Source organism: Carcharhinus amblyrhynchos, chromosome 18 (genome assembly GCF_965287045.1).
Source record: "Carcharhinus amblyrhynchos chromosome 18, sCarAmb.v2.hapA, whole genome shotgun sequence".
NCBI classification, from domain to species: Eukaryota; Metazoa; Chordata; class Chondrichthyes; order Carcharhiniformes; family Carcharhinidae; genus Carcharhinus; species Carcharhinus amblyrhynchos.
Window position 1 is genome coordinate 53,063,095 of NC_137341.1, and position 17,333 is coordinate 53,080,427.

The following is a 17,333-nucleotide window of genomic DNA, read 5'->3' on the forward strand; positions in this document are numbered from 1 at the left end:
GCTGGCGATATCCACATCCCTTAAATGAACAAAAAAATTTAACAGGGATTACTGCCGTGCACTGAGATTTTCTGTGCTGAAATAGATGTTTATGAGCTTGGAGAGATTGTATACTCTGGCTGAGATAACACTGTTGTACCAAGCTAAACATACTTTCTAAATGGTTTGTCAGCTGACTTATAAACAATGATTCATGAAATTGGCTTATTAATGCACGTATTTTGAAGACAAAATTGAAGGCAGCACATGTTGGTTTGTTTCCTGCCCAAAGTAAGTAAATAAATGTTAATTTGACAAGTATGAAATACTGTAATATTTTTGTTGACCTTTAACCATATGTTCATCACTAAGTAGTGACCAATGTCTTAAGTTTAGTCAATATTGTTTTTCCTTTCAGAGAGTTGATTATTGTAAAGTGATTGAAGTGAAACTATAATTTTTATAAATATTGACAGTGATGCAAGAGAAATGTTTTAATTGTGCATAGCCATGCAGTTCCTTGGTCCATAGGCACTGAAGTATCTAATTTCTTTTTTTTTGTTGCTGTTACAAGAATATTTATTTCAATTATGTAGCCCTTCAATCCCATGCTGTACATCGCCATTTAGTATATGTTTAATCCCTAGTGTTCAATTTTTCTCAACTTTCAACATACTTTCATCCTGATTTGCTTCGCATTATGGGGCTTGATTCTTTATTATGACTTTGCACCTTTTGAAAATGCAGCTGACATGTAACAAGTCCTTTCTTGCATTACTTCATCAGGATGACAATCTTGGGATATAAACGGCCTTTGGAGCCAAATGATTTATGGTCCTTGAATAGGAAGGATAAATCTAAAGAGATTGTACCACGACTGGTTGCAGAATGGGAGAAGGAATGTGCTAAGACTAACAGGTAATGGATACGTTTGTAAATGTTGTTCTTGACAAAAAGTCATGATGTGGAGATGCTGGCATTGGACTGGGGTGGGCACAGTAAGAAGTCTCTCAACACCAGGTTAAAATCCAACACATTTATTTGGAATCACTGTGGGGTTGCCTTGCAAAGTTTAAGAAAAAAACAAGCAAAATGTTAAGGTATGGAATAAGATAGTTGTTTTAAATAGGGTGTTAGTGGATAGAGGACTGGTTGTCAAATAGGAGGCAGAGAGTGGGGATTAATGGGTGCTATTCGGATTGGCGGTTGGTGACTAGTGGAGTGCCCCAGGGGTCGGTGCTGGGGCCTCAGCTATTTACCATTTATATAGATGATCTGGAGGAGGGAACCGAGTGTAGGGTGTTGAAATTTGCTGATGACACCAAGATTGGTGGAAAGGCAAATTGCGCGGAGGGTGTGGAGAGTCTGCAGAAGGATCTAGATAGGCTGGGCGAATGGGCCAGGAACTGGCAAATGGAATTTAATGTTGGCAAGTGCGAGGTGGTCCACTTTGGTAGGAATAATGGTAGGAAGGATTATTACTTACGTGGAGATAAACTGCAGCAGGCGGCGGTGCAGAGGGACCTCGGGGTCCTTGTGCATGAGTCGCAAAAACCCAGCTTGCAGGTGGTCAGGAAGGCGAATGGGATGCTGGCCTTCATAGCGAGGGGGATTGAATATAAAAGCAGGGAGGTCTTGCTGCGGCTGTATAGGGCATTGGTGAGGCCGCAGCTGGAGTACTGTGTGCAGTTTTGGGCACCGTACTTACGCAAGGATATTTTGGCCTTGGAGGGAGTGCAGAGGAGGTTTACTAGGCTGATGCCGGAGTTGAGGGGGTTGAGCTATGAGGAGAGGCTGAATAAACTGGGCTTGTACTTGTTAGAGTTTAGAAGAATGAGGGGAGACCTCATTGAGACATATAAGATGATGAATGGGATGGATAGGATAGAGGTGGAGAGACTCTTCCTGCTCAGAAAGGACAGTAGGACTAGGGGGCACAGCCTCAAGATAGAGGGGGGGGACGGTTTAGAACGGAGTTGAGGAAGAACTTCTTCACTCAAAGGGTGGTGAATCACTGGAATCCTCTGCCTGTTGAAGTGGTGGAGGCTACCTCGCTAAATATTTTTAAGAAGAGGGTTGATGGGTTTTTGATAAGAGAGGGGATTAAGGGTTATGGGGAGAGGGCGGGAATGTGGAACTGAGCCACGACAGATCAGCCATGATCTTATTGAATGGCGGGGCAGGCTCGAAGGGCCAGATGGCCTACTCCTGCTCCTATTTCTTATGTTCTTATGTTCTTAAATAAATACTTCATAAAAGTTCTATGACAAGTTTTTGGAGTGCTGCTCCTTCATCAGGTGAATGTGATGAAGTGCAGTGCTCTAAAAGTTTGTCATTCCAAATAAACCTGTTGGACTTTAACCTAGTGAGTTGGCAAAAAGTATTACAGTTTTTACATAGTCTATATAAATTATGTTCATTCTTATTGTGCTGCAAGTAATTTTAATAATGTTAGATTTATTTTTTCATTTGGAAAAGACATAGTGAAATGGTGTACTCTCCCTCGAAGAACAGAACCAAAAAGCATCCTGAGAATATTGGAGAACCTGATGAAGCACATGTATTGCTTTTAAAGAAAAAGAATTTGCAACCTTCACTTCTGAAAGCACTTTGTAAGGCCTTTGGGCCATACTTTATGATGAGCTTCCTGTTCAAAATCGTTCATGATTTGTTGATGTTTGCCAGCCCTGAAATTCTGAAGTAAGTTGCACAATACTTCTCAAAATGAAAAGATTGCTGTAATGTTCTTTGTAGATGTCACCAGTTGATCCATATCGATATACTTTAAACTGATGTATTTTAACCTGATGCCACACTCAATTGTGACACTAATCTTGCAGCATGAATATAACTCGTATCGCAAGTAGGAGGCCGTAAGAGCCACTGAACCCGTTTCTCCGATCAGCAAGATCGTGGCTGATCATCTAACCCAATTCCATCTTAATTCCCATAGTACCCAAAAATCTTCTGACTTCTGTCATGAACTGACTGAGCCTCCATAGTTGTCTGGATACCCTTCAATGTAGAAACTTCTCCTCATTGCAGTCCTAAATTATTGACCCCTTTTAATATAAGACTGTGACCCTATGTTCTAGATTCTTTACAGTAAGTAGTCTCACAACACCAGGTTAAAATCCAACAGGTTTATATGGTAGCATGAGCCACAAGCTTTCGGAGCGCTGTGGCTTGTGCTACCAAATAAACCTGTTGGACTTTAACCTGGTGTGAGACTTCTTATTGTGCTTAACCCAGCCCAACGTTGGCATCTCCACATAGAACATTGAACATCGAACAGTACAGCACAGTACATTTAGATTCTTCAACCAGAGGAAACGTTTTCACAGCAACTGTTCTGTTAAAAGCCCCTTAACCAGTATGCTGGCCCAATGGTTAGCATTGTTGTCTCACAGCACCACGGACCCAGGTTCAATTCCTGCTTGGGTCACTGCCTGTGCAGAGTCTGCACATTCTCCTTGTGTCTGCATGAGTTTTCTCTGGATGCTCCAGTTTCCTCCCACAACCTGAAAGATGTGCTGGTTAAGTGAATTCACCATGCTAAATTCTCTCTGTGTACCCAAACAGGTGCTGTGTGTGGTGACTAGAGGATATTCACAGTAACTTCATTGCAGTGTGACTATATTTCACCCCACATCTTTATAAACTTAGATTTCAGCTTAAAACTTTTAAACTTAAACCATCAGCATAGTACACAATTGGTTTTAGTCTTCAACAAAAGACCACCTTGCTGATGATGGTTCCAATGTCAAGTATCTACTTGTGCTTTGGTCAAAACTGCTACAAGATATTGAACAGATTGTCACAGTGCAAGTCTGGCAGACTTGTGCCCAATTCAGCTTAAATACCACGGGAAGAAAAAAGTGGGATCTATTCCGTCTCTCCCCTGCATGTGCATTTGTCTGGCATGCACGGACAACATCACCTGATGTTTCAAACAGGAATAGCTTACATTTATGTAATGTCTTCAACATACAAGATTTTCTTAGTGCATTTACAAAGAAATACTGAAAAGCCACTGGAGAGAGGCTTAGAAATGTCCGTGAATTCGAGAGTGAAAAGAATGGAGAAGTAGGTAGGCAGAGTGACTGGGAAGGGAATCCCAAATGTAGGGACCAGGGTAGTGAAAGATTTGCCACCAATGTTGTGGCAAAAGGAGGAGGATGTAAAAGAAACTAGATTCTTAAAACCAAAGTGTGCCAGAGGAGGAAGTATGGAGGAGGTTGTAAAGCTGTTGAGATATTTTGAATTTGAGGGACAGAGGACCACTGTAAATTGGTGAAGACCGAGAAGATAGGATAGGGATGGGATATACGTGGCACCATTTTTGTCAAGTTGAGGTTGTGGACTATGGATTAGTCAGGAGAGCATTGAGGCAAAGGTTTCTGACTTGACCAAAAATCCAGATGATGAATTGTGGCATGGTTAATTAAGTTGCGATGGTGTGGAGAGGGGTATTGATGAACAGGCAGAAATAAGTAGACCTCGTGTTAAAAAGGAAGTGGAGTATGAAGCTTAGCTTGGGATTGAACGCATTGCCCATGTTGCAGCTGGTTTAGTTCAGCCTGAGTGGCTTGGACGTGGATGGCGCCATTACCAGGGGAGCTGAACTTATGGTGATTAATAACTTTGAGGCTTTCCTAAAGCTGTTTTGTGAAGCAAGTACTGTGATCAAAATTGATTCTTTATGTTTATGATCACTATGACATTTTTAGTTGAAGTTGGGGACTTACAATTGAGATAATTTTAAAAAATTATGAATCTAGTCTTCCCTCTTAATGGCACAATGCCCGACTTCACAACAAATTAACATATTATAACTAAAGTTTGTTAGTGGTTTGCCTTATTGCATTATTCCTAGCATTTAATCACTTTTTTTCTTTTAACAGGTTGCTGTTGCAGTTTATCAATAACGAAAAGGCTCCAGCCTGGCAAGGTTACTTTTATGTTGTGCTGCTATTTTTATGTGCATTTATACAGACTCTCTTCCTCCATCAATACTTCCAAATTTGTTTTGTTACTGGAATGAGACTAAAATCTGCTATTATAGGAGCAGTTTATAGAAAGGTATGGGTTCATTCTCCAACTTTGTTGGTGTAACAAAAATGTTGAAATAAATTCCACCACGGTGTTTTTGAAGTTTATTGTAATGCTATAAGATTAAGATCTTAAACGAGGGGCAGAATTATGGATCCGTAATGAGGCAGCTACACTGAGAAGGAAATGTATAGTTTTAAGTGATCTAATGTAAAATATTTGTTATTGGCTGCTTGCTGATTTAAGAAGGGCATGGATATTTAGCTTTCCGATTTTAATTGATGGTTGTATTAATCATTTTGAAATAAGTAATTTAAAATATTCAAAGAAAAATAACTATGAACATTGTGGAGCATTGAGCTTGTTTCTTTAAACAGAGAAATCCTCATGGACAAAGTACATATCTAATGATGACCGCTCTTTGAAATATATTTATCATTGGAGAATAGTCTCTTCGTGTTTAGAAATAATCAGGTTTACCTACCTAAACGTATACAACTTTAGCTTGTAGATTAAGCAGAATTATCTACCTTTTATTGTATGCATGAACTGCCCTTTGCGTTGCTTTAAGAACGTGTTTGGTGTAATCGGTTTTCATTTGTTTTATACCAAGGCCCTGGTTATTTCAAATGCAGCAAGGAAAACATCCACAGTTGGGGAAATTGTAAACTTGATGTCTGTGGATGCGCAGAAGTGCATGGATTTGATAACATACCTAAACATGATCTGGTCTGCACCACTTCAGGTGGTACTAGCTATGTTCTTCCTGTGGCAGGTAACTAATTTGATGGTAGCAAAGTTCTGTTTTGCCTTCAGTGCAGTTATTATGGCAACATTCATTTGAGGATTATTAAATGGTTTTTTTTTTAGATAAAGTTGTTTCTATTTATGACTTGACTGGTTTTACTCTCCGGATTCTCTCATTGTATTATTGCACTACCGCTTGGTGGGTTCAGCATGAGTCTGCTACACCGTTTATGGATTTAGAAGCACAGAAACAGGTCCAGGCTGTTCATTCCCACACGCCTATCCTGCCATTAAGTCAGATCATTTAACTGTCTTTGACTTATATCCCTTAAGATTTTAATTGACCCAGTGGTGTTTTTCAAATCAAGTTTGGTAAGAATGTTTTCTGTCTGCAATGAAATTTCCCAAATCGACATGTGCCAAGTTATAGCATGTTGACTTCTATAGAAAAGAGGACTTGGATTAGCTTAAACTATCCTAGGTGGAATTATGATCTAATGTCATTTCAGTATGTCACCTTGGCCTTGTTCTTCAAATGTCACTTTCTTTATTTTAAAGAAAATCCTCAAGTTTTAGTATTATTACTGAGTGATGTGAATTTAGATGCCTTTGGTTCTTTTTTTTGGAGTGTAAAGTGCAAGATTTCCAATTTTATATTAAGTAAATGCTACTCACAATTTTAATGTTTTTGCATTGCTCAGAATCTTGGGCCCTCTGTGCTAGCCGGTGTAGCTGTCATGATTCTTCTGGTCCCGATAAATGCTGTGATTGCAGTGAAGACAAAAGCCCTTCAGGTAGAGTGGCACAAAAGCAAAATATAATGGACCTGAAATTAAAATAGAAAATTCAGGGAATGCTCAGCGGGTCAGGCACTATATGTGGAGAGAGAAACAGTCAATGTTTCAGGTTGATAACCTTTCACCAGAACTGAAGAGAAATGAATCATAGAATCCCTACAGTGCAGAGGAGGCCATTCAGCGCATCAAGTCAGCATGGACAAGTTGGGCCAAAAGATGTGTTTCCATACTGTAAACCTCTATGATTCTGAGTCTGCACCAACTCTCTGACAGAGTCTCTTGCCCGTCCTATCCCTGTAACTGCGGCTCATCCATCTAAACTAGGCTCCTTGGGACAGTGGGGGGCAATTTAGCATGGCCAGTCCACCTAACCTGCACATCTTTGGACTGTGGGAGGAAACCACAGCACACGGAGGAAACCCATGCAGACATTGGGAGAACATGCAAACTCCACACAGTCACCGAAGGCTAGAATTGAACCCAAATCCTCGGATGGAAATGTAATAAGTTTCAAACCAGTGGAAGAGAGGAAATGGGGTGGAAATAACCAAAGGGAAGGATTGTATGTAAAAGTACCAAGGATTAAATTCTGCATCAAAGCCAAAGAATAGGTATGTAATAAAAAAAAGCATAGCATATCCAGGTGAGGCATGGATGGTTATATAAAAACTGTCTGAAAGAGAGATTGAAATCAAAGTAACAAGGCCTGATTAAAAACCAGCAAAAAAACACACAATTGAAGGCAGAGGTTATAACCTAAAGTTATTGAATTCCATGCTGAGTCCATAAGCCTGTAAAGTGCCAAGTTGAAAGATGAGGTGTTGTTCCTTGAGGTTGCATTGAGCTTCAGTGGAACACTAGCAGACTGTGGACTGAAAGGTCAGAGTGGGAGCAAAGGGTCTTCTTGCAAACTGAATGGAGGTGTTGAACAAAGTGGTTATCCAGTCTTTATATTTGGTCTTCAAACTGTAGAGGAGAAAACATTGTGAGGAGTGAATACAGTCTGCTGTCCTTTTAACACTTCCCTTCTCAACATCCAAGGCTGCAAACTCTGCTTTTGAGTGAAACAGCAATTCACTTGTACTACTTTCAGTTTGGTATATTGTATGCATAAAAGGCATTTTATTCCATGACATCTTTGCCATTTAATCTCTCCTATCCTCTACCCTATCCCAGACCACTCCTTTTCACCCCCACCAACCCCCCACCCTGCACAACATAAAACCCATATTTCTACTTTAATTGGTTCTGAAGAAAAGCCAGGTTAGCTTCAAAATGTTGATTTATTTCTGTCTCCATGGCTGCTGCCAGGCCCGCTGAGTATTTCCAGCACCTTTTTGCGTGTTTTTATTTCATGAAAATTTACATTGAAGCGTTCGCCTGATAAATATGCAATTTAATTTTTTTTAATATTCAGGTGACGCAGATGAAAGAAAAAGACAGCCGTATCAAATTGATGAATGAGATTCTAAATGGAATAAGAGTATTGAAGCTGTATGCTTGGGAGCTGGCGTTTAAGGAGAAGGTGTTGCATATTAGAGAGAAAGAGCTCCGAGTGCTCAAAAGTTCTGCCTATCTCTCTGCGGTTTCAACATTCACGTGGGTCTGTGCACCTTTCCTGGTAAGTTGAAAGCAATCTATGGAATGTTTGGGTTGGGCAATAAACGAGTCAAAAAAAAATTTCAGAATATATTTGGATTTAATTTTGCAAAAAATTGTAAAGCCTGAATATTAGTGCATGAATTAAATTGTGCATCATTAATTTGAGTTGGTAATTGGAATAACTCAAACTGACATAAAATTGAATCTAAGTCACAAATGAATTAATAGAATCCCTACAGTACAGGAGGAGGCCATTCGGCCCATTGAGTCTATACTGACCTTAATCGTACCCATACCCTGTTCCCATAACTCCACATATTTATCTTGCTAGTCCGACTGATACTCGCGTCAATTTAGCATGACCAATCAATCTAACCCGCTCATCTTTTGACTATGGGAGGAAACTGGAGGCAGAAATTGAACCTGGGTCCCCAGTACTGTGAAGCAGTAATGCTAATGAGAGTGGTGTGTCTGTGTATATTTTCAAAATAACATTGTTCACAGCATGACTTTAATCATTCACAGATTCATTAAGTATATATAGTTATTGATGAGAATTAAACATGTACTTATTAGCAACACAGCTCACCAACTGGCTAATCAGGCCTTACTGAATTTTGTCTCTCTTGGTAACCATTCTTAGATACTTTTTTCAATCCTGTTATGTTTGAGTGTTACTTCATCTCTCTTTCTTTCTTTGTTCCTGAACAATCGCTTTAGTTTTATATATCTCAATTGCTGTCAATCAAATCCTTAGGCTGAAAATTGTTACAGAAAATCATGAACTATTAAAGGCTCCCTAATGAGCTGTGAAATTGTTCTCATCGCTCTAGGCTATATCTTTCTGAACAATACAACCCCCTCATGCCATCTTTAGTGTGCTCACCATAAGAATGTCAGATCTCTTCTGCACCCCTCTGCACTATAAGGATGAGCTACCTACTGGATACTGTGTTCTCTACATGCCCCCTTGAACCCCCTACACCCTCTTGTTACACAAGACCTTGTTACATGATTTGCCCATAACAAAGGGAATACTAAATGCCTGGTGAGATGGCTACAGCTATCAAAGTCCTTTATAGAATAGAGCTCAGGAATTCAATCCCGGGTCTCTGAATACTGCCACAAAATCAATAATTTTACTGTGTAGAAATGTTTGGATCGTCATGGAATCCCTACAGTGCAGAAGGAGGCCATTCGGCCAATCGAGTCTGCACTGACCACAATCCCACCCAGACTCTATTCCCCATAACCCCACATATTTACCCTGCTAATCCCCTGACACTAGGGTCAATTTACCATGGCCAATCAACCTAACCCACACATCTTTGGAGTGTGGGAGAAAACTGGAGCGCCCGGAGAAAACTCAACTCATGCAGTCTCTTCACAGTCAGTGACCAGAGGCTGGAGTTGAACCGGGGTCCGTGGTACTGAGAGGCAGCAGGGCTAACCACTGTGCCATTTACCATTTAATATTTTTCAGTTTGTACGTGTATAGGAAAATACAGCAAGCAAAGGGACTCGATAATATTTACATATACATATAGTGCTGAATATTGAAACAGAAAGGTAGTTTTTAATGCTTAAACATTATAACTTAAATTGTTTGAAGCCAAAATTATTACTCTGCATATCTGATAGTATGTGCATAAATAGCAATTGTATAAAATCAGCAGGGCAATGGGAGGTGGGGTGGCGGAGGTGATCGGTAAATTACTTTTTTGTTTGTTTCGCCTGTTTTATTTGGCTGGCATGATTCTTGTACTAAAATGTAACTGCAAAAGTTGAATTATATTTCCTTCCTTTAAACTTGATAGCTGTTGATTACTTCTGCGTCTTGCCATTTTCAAATACAACTTTGTACAATTTTTTTAAGCACTATAGTTTAGATAACCTTTTTAAGATAAATCTTTGGGATGGAGAAATGAATCAAAGAATGTTTCAAAACGAGACATTTTACAAAAAAAAAACTCTGAGGAGAGTTTTAAATATATTTTTCCAGTTTGTACGCAAGTCGGAGAATACAGCAAGGAGTGAAACAAAGGGACTAGATAATATTGGTATATCTGTATCAGTTTTGAGCTGACAAGGATGCCCTGTGTGAAAGCTGATGTGATTTGATTATGTCTACATTAGGTTAAAGTATGCACAGCAGAGTTATTTTACTGCCTGCAATATATTATAGTGGTAGAGTGTTGCCTTGAGCAAAGAACTTATGACTGGAAAGAATTCTGGATCTATTTTAAGAGCATGTTTATTATATGGAACGTATTGAAGAGTAAAGATAAAATTCAGTGAATTCTGCAGCAGTGTGCCTTTGTGTTGTTCTTGGCTTTAAAAAAACTGATGTGGTCCAGGCCAATTAATCACTGTCCACAATAGTTTATACAGTAGGGTTCCCTTCAATAAGTTGCATGGTTCACATAAAACAGGATTGTCCATACCTTCACTGACTATGTAAGGAACAAAACTGGAACTTGGGAACAATTTGCTTGTGTTTGGGCATTACTCTGAGTTCATCTCAACTGCATATTTTGCAAGTGGATTTGTCTGTTGAGAGTTTTTGTTCTCCCCCCTTCACTTGAGGGTACTGACGCTTGTTAAAAATGTGGACGAGCAACTCTAGGGTACTTAAATAACTCTTGAAGTAACTGTCGAAAAATATTTGTCTGTGATATCATAGATGGACTGGATCTTGTTTTTACTTAGGGGAAGGAGAAGTGATGGCATTGTGGTAATGTAATCAGACTGCTAATTCAGAGGTCCAGGCTAATGTTCTGGAGACTCGGGTTCAAATGTCACATGGCAGCAGGTGGAGTTTAAATTCATATAAAAGTCAGTTCCACTGATGGTGACAATGAAACTACTAATGTTAAGAAAACAGAGGCAGTTTTAAGGGATTTATATTTGTATTGGTAAATATTTGATATAACGTGTAGTTTTAAGTGGTTTTACTTTAATGTTTCTCTGCATGGAAAGGTAGAACATGTAGTTAAAGGTTTACAGCATGGAAACAGGCCCTTTGGCCCAACTTGTCCATGCCGCCCTTTTTTTTTTTAAAACCCCTAAACTAATCCCAGTTGCCAAGTAGTTAGATTCATGCTGAACAAAGGTGTTTGTATGAGTGGGCATTGGTTCAGTTCCAGCTGTGTTTCTATTGTTCTGCAGTGTGAAGAGTAAGTTAACTAGAAGTGATTGCTTAGCAACAGGGGGCTACATTCCACGGGGAGAGATTTCCTTTCTTCTTAGTTTTAGCTGAATTTGTTGGCAGTTGGAGAACATAGAACACAAGAACATAAGAAATAGGAGCAGGAGTAGGCCATCTAGCCCTTCGAGCCTGCCCCGCCATTCAATAAGATCATGGCTGATCTGTCGTGACTCAGTTCCACATTCCCGCCCTCTCCCCATAACCCTTAATCCCCTCGCTTATCAAAAACCCATCAACCCGCGTCTTAAAAATATTTAGCGAGGCAGCCTCCACCACTTCAACGGGCAGAGAATTCCAGAGATTCACCACCCTTTGAGTGAAGAAGTTCCTCCTCAACTCCGTTCTTAAACCCGCCCGCCCCCCCCGCCCCGCCTTAGTCCTAGTCCTACTAGGACTAAGTGCCCCCCTACTAGTGCCCCCTAGTCCTACTGTCCTTTCTGAGCGGGAAGAGTGTCTCCACCTCCATCCTATCCATCCCATTCTTCATCTTGTATGTCTCAATGAGATCTCCCCTCATTCTTCTAAACGAGTACAAGCCTAGTTTAGAACATAGAACATTACAGCGCAAAACAGGCCCTTCTGCCCACGATGTTGCGCCGACCAGTTAAAAAACAATGACCCACTAATCTAAACCAATCCCTTTTCGTCCATAAACCTATCCACGGATCTCTTAAACGCCCCCAAACTAGGCGCATTTACAACTGCAGCAGGCAGGGCATTCCAATCCCTCACCACCCTCTGGGTAAAGAACCTACCCCTGACATCTGTCCTATAACTACCCCCCCCTTAATTTAAAGCCATGCCCCCTCGTGCTAGCTTTCTCCATCCGAGGAAAAAGGCTATCACTATCCACCCTATCTAAACCTCTAATCATCTTATATGTTTCAATAAGATCCCCTCTTAGCCGCCTTCTTTCTAGCGAAAACAACCCCAAATCCCTCAGTCTCTCCTCATAGGACCTCCCCTCCATACCAGGCAACATCCTGGTAAACCTCCTCTGCACCCTCTCCAAAGCCTCCACATCCTTCCTGTAATGTGGGGACCAGAACTGCACACAGTACTCCAAGTGCGGCCGCACCAGAGTTGTGTACAGTTGCAACATGATGCTGCGACTCCTAAATTCAATCCCCCTACCAATAAACGCCAAGACACCGTATGCCTTCTTAACAACCTTATCTACTTGATTCCCAACTTTCAGGGATCTATGTATACATACACCTAGATCCCTCTGTTCATCCACACTATTCAAAGTCCTCCCGTTAGCCCTATACTCGACACATCTGTTATTCCTACTGTTTATTCAGCCTCTCCTCATAGCTCAACCCCCTCAACTCCGGTATCAGCTTAGAAAACCTCCTCTGCACTCCCTCCAAGGCCAAAATATCCTTGCGTAAGTGCGGCGACCAAAACTGCACACAGTACTCCAGCTGCGGCCTCACCAGTGCCCTATACAGCTGCAGCAAGACCTCCCTACTTTTATATTCAATCCCCCTCGCTATGAAGGCCAGCATCCCATTCGCCTTCCTGACCACCTGCTGCACCTGCAGGCTGGGGTTTGCGACTCATGCACAAGGACCCCGAGGTCCCTCTGCACCGTCGCCTGCTGCAGTTTTTTGCCACGTAAGTAATGGTCCTTCCTACCATTATTCCTACCAAATTGGACCACCTCGCACTTGCCAACATTAAATTCCATTTGCCAGTTCCTGGCCCATTCGCCCAGCCTATCTAGATCCTTCTGCAGACTCTCCACACCCTCTGCGCAATTTGCCTTTCCACCAATCTTGGTGTTATCAGCAAATTTCGACACCATATACTCGGTTCCCTCCTCCAGATCATCTATATAAATGGTAAAAAGCTGAGGCCCCAGCACCGACCCCTGGGGCACTCCACTAGTCACCAACCGCCAATCCGAATAGCACCCATTCACCCCCACTCTCTGCCTCCTATTTGACAACCAATCCTCTATCCACGCTAACACCTTACCCCCAACTCCATGCCCCCTTACCTTCTGCAATAACCTATTGTGAGGTACCTTTTCAAACGCCTTGTGAAAATCAAGAAAGACCACATCCACCGGCTCTCCTCTATCCACCGCCCTAGACACATCCTCATAGAACTCCAATAAATTTGTCAGACACGACTTCCCCTTAACGAAACCGTGCTGCGTCTGCTCTATCAAGCAATTCCCCTCAAGATGCCTCACTATTTCCTCCTTGATGACGGATTCTAACGTTTTACCTACAACAGACGTTAAACTAACCGGCCTATAATTCCCTGCCTTTTGCCTGCCACCCTTCTTAAACAACGGCGTAACATTAGCCGTTTTCCAATCTTCCGGCACTTCCCCGGAATCCAGCGACGTTTGGAAAATAACCACCAAAGCATCCACTATCACCTCCGCCATTTCTTTCAGAACCCTCGGATGCATTCCATCCGGTCCTGACAAGACCCTGGGAAGTGAAAATATCTCAATTCTGTCAGTAGAAGCTAGACAGGGTAAGGGAACTGCAGAGGGGCAGACACCCAAGATGACTGAAGTTAAGAGAGCAGAGACCAAGTTATTGTTTGGAAAAATTCAAAGAAGAATAAACAGTGGTTCTGAGTTAAAGAAACAGTTGCAGTAATCAGATTTTAATGTAAGAAAGCAGACTTCAGAGGTAATTCAAAATTTGATACCATTTTAATAGTATGGAAATTGAGAGTTAAAGCAATTATGAATAATTTGTGCAGCAGTCAAGACCAATAAATCCAAAAGGAGTGGTGTAAAACCTGGACTGGATGTGCTGTTAAATGTGGCGCGGAAGCTTGGTTTGAGAGAGTCATTTGGAAAACATTGGTCTGGATTTGGCAGTGCAAACTATCATGGAAAGCGTTAATGTGAGAAAAAATTTTAAAACGTGTCTTTGGAAGTGGAGTTTGGAACTTCTCATGTGGCAATCATCTGGGTGAATTCTGAGAAGTTCACAAACATTAACTTGGGTTTAGGGTGGAGTGTTTGATCACAGCCAATCTGTGAGCTCAAAGGGATGAGACTATTGTATCTTAAGATATAATTTGTGTCAATCTTAAACTCTATGTATAATTATTAAACTAAATGGGGAGTAAAGCATTGTATCATCCAATTTTTCAGTTTAAGAAATGTTGTTCTTGTTTTAAAATCTAATTGGGAATCCTGTGACTCTGTTCCTTCACATTTTAAAAAAAAGTTATGGTCTTTTGAGCCAGGGTTCCTTTCTGGAATCTTCCTGCCTGGTTATAACACCAACTGAGATCTTAGTGTCCTTTTAAGGAAGGAAATCTGCCATCTTTACCTGGCATGGCCTAGATGCAATGCCTGATCCACAGCAACGTGGTCGACTCTTAAATCGTAGAATCCCTACAGTGCAGATGGAGGCCATTCGGCCCATCGAGTCTGTACTGACCACAATCCCACCCAGACCCTATTACCATAACCCCATGCATTTATCTTTTTAATCCCCCTGACACAAGGGTGAATTCATCATGGCCAATCAACCTAACCCACTTTGGGAGGAAAACCATGCAGACATGGGGAGAACATGCAAACGCCGCACAGAGACCCAAGGCTGAAATTGAACCCAGCTCCCTGGCATTGTGAGGCAGCAATGCTAACCACTGTGCCACCATGCTGCCCTTTGAATGCTGAAGCACTACAGGAAAAGTAGAAAGGAGTGAAAGTGGATGGACCACCCAGCCATGGCCTGGACACCGGAAACTATAATGGCAGACTCAGCCCTGCCAATCCTGCAGAGTCCTCCTTACATCTGGTGGGTGGTGCTAAAATTGGGAGAGCTGCCAATTAACAGTCCGACAGTCATTCTCACCGAACCATACTTTACAGATGCTGTCTCAAATACACCATCACCAGCCATAGCAACTGAGCTGTAAACCCCTTTCTTTAATGGCCAGACTGATGATTGTAGATGGTGCTGTCTGGTCAAATTATAGTTTCATGATAAAGTTTACTCTGAATGTGAATTATTTACCTTTTTTGCTTTAAAAGGTGAATCAGCCAGGCACAATGTAGTAGTAATCTAGTTTGAAAGTTTATTTATTAGTATCACAAGTAGGCTTACATTAATATAACAATGAAGTGACTGTGAAAATCCCCTAGTCGCGGTACACAGAGAGAATTTAGCACGGCCAATGCACCTAACCAGCATGTCTTTTGGACTGTGGGAGGCAACCGGAGAACCCAGAGGAAACACAAACACACACACACACACACACACACACACACACACACACACACACACACACACACACACCGCTCCCACCCCCCACCCCCCTCCGTCTGTCTGTCTTATATGCAACATTTCTTCACCTATAAAATTACAAGAAATTAATCCTGTCAAACTTGTTTCCCTTTCATTTTGAATAGGTTGCTTTATCTACGTTTGCAGTTTATGTACTTGTAGATGAGAACAATGTGCTAGACGCCCAGAAGGCTTTTGTTTCATTGGCACTTTTTAACATTCTCCGATTTCCACTCAACATGCTCCCCATGGTCATTAGCAGTCTTGTGCAAGTAAGTAAATATTTACATTGATATAAGGATGTATTTGTATTAATGCTGTCCAGTTAAGGTGGGATGAGAATGTTCTTAGTATTGGCCACGTTTTTTGAATGCTTCTCTTCATTCCACTAATATGTTTAATGTTTTTATATTCTATTGATAAAGACTCTGAGGTTGCAACCAACATAACTAACCAGGGAAGTTAAGGATGAAATCAAATGAACAGAAAAATTGTTAAAAAAAAACACAAAAGATATCTAAAATATAATAGTGAAATTGGAATATGAGAGAAAACTGGCAAGAAATATAAAAACACAGTACATACAGAACCGGTGTATGTGGTTTATTTAGACTTTCAGAAGGGTTTTATTGAGAGGATGTGTCCTCTCGCGAGGGAATCGAGTACAGGGGAGTAGAGTTTTAAATGGGAGACCCCTTATTTTAGACAGATGAGGAATAATTAATTCTCTAAGGGTTGTTAACCTTTGGAATTCTTTTCCATGGAGGCTGGGACATCAAATATATTCAAGGCTGTGTTAAACAGATTGACAAGGAAGTCAGGGTGGAGTTAAAGTCACAATCCAATCAGCAATGATCTCATGGAATGGTGGAGCAGGCTCGATGGGCTGAGTGGCCAACTTCTCTTCCTTTTTTTATGATCTGTGCAGTCATCTTGCGGTCCTTTTAAGCCATGCTGGCTCTGCCACTTAATGCCTTAGCACGTACAACACCTGTTTTGTCCAGTAAAATTGCGAGCAGGTCCAGTTTGTATATTTAAAATTGATTCTGGCCAGACACATAGATGCCCAAGGCGTCTTCAAACTTTTCCATTGCCAGTCGCCTATTTTTCACACACAAGACAGCTGGCTGGAAAATCTTCCAAAAAAGGTCAATGAGTTACAATAATAACGCCAAACTTCTCTCTGTTATCTCTTTGTTATGCTTAAAATATAAATGAGCTGTATTTAATCTTTTTTTGTCAAGTTTGTTTTAATGTTAGCTAATTTTGGTCATCTCTTTAACTCCCTTTTCTCCAGGCAGGTGTTTCCTTGAAGCGCTTGGGTACCTTCCTCTCTCATGAGGAACTGGATCTTGACACAGTGGACAGACGTTTAGTCCACTCCTGTAAGTAGTAGATCTTCTTCACCTGAATAAACAGTAAATAATTTCTGCTCAACATCATGCATTGTATTCATGCTTTTCACTTGTTCCTTATTCTGTGTAACATCGAATAAAACATAGAACATAGAACACTACAGCATAAACAGGCCCTTCGGCCCACGAGTTGCGCCGATCACATCAACACCTACCAATCCATAGACCTATCTATAACCCCCAATCCCACTAAATCCCATATACTCATCCAGAAGTCTTTTAAAAGACCCCAGCGAGTTCGCCTCCACCACCACTGACG

The 17,333-nt window shown here is 41.1% G+C and overlaps 1 protein-coding gene across 2 annotated transcripts in view; it reads left to right on the top strand.

Moving 5' to 3' along the window:
• Positions 1–17,333, top strand: part of abcc1 (ATP binding cassette subfamily C member 1 (ABCC1 blood group)) — a 108,877-nt gene that overhangs the window by 37,439 nt on the left and 54,105 nt on the right. For both annotated transcript variants that reach the window (XM_080207035.1, XM_080207036.1), the window contains exons 7-14: positions 766–897; positions 2,458–2,679; positions 4,884–5,061; positions 5,645–5,806; positions 6,480–6,572; positions 7,993–8,196; positions 15,785–15,931; positions 16,957–17,044. In XM_080207035.1, the coding sequence (XP_080063161.1) occupies positions 766–897; positions 2,458–2,679; positions 4,884–5,061; positions 5,645–5,806; positions 6,480–6,572; positions 7,993–8,196; positions 15,785–15,931; positions 16,957–17,044 (1,226 nt within the window). The remainder of the gene's footprint in view (positions 1–765; positions 898–2,457; positions 2,680–4,883; positions 5,062–5,644; positions 5,807–6,479; positions 6,573–7,992; positions 8,197–15,784; positions 15,932–16,956; positions 17,045–17,333) is intronic.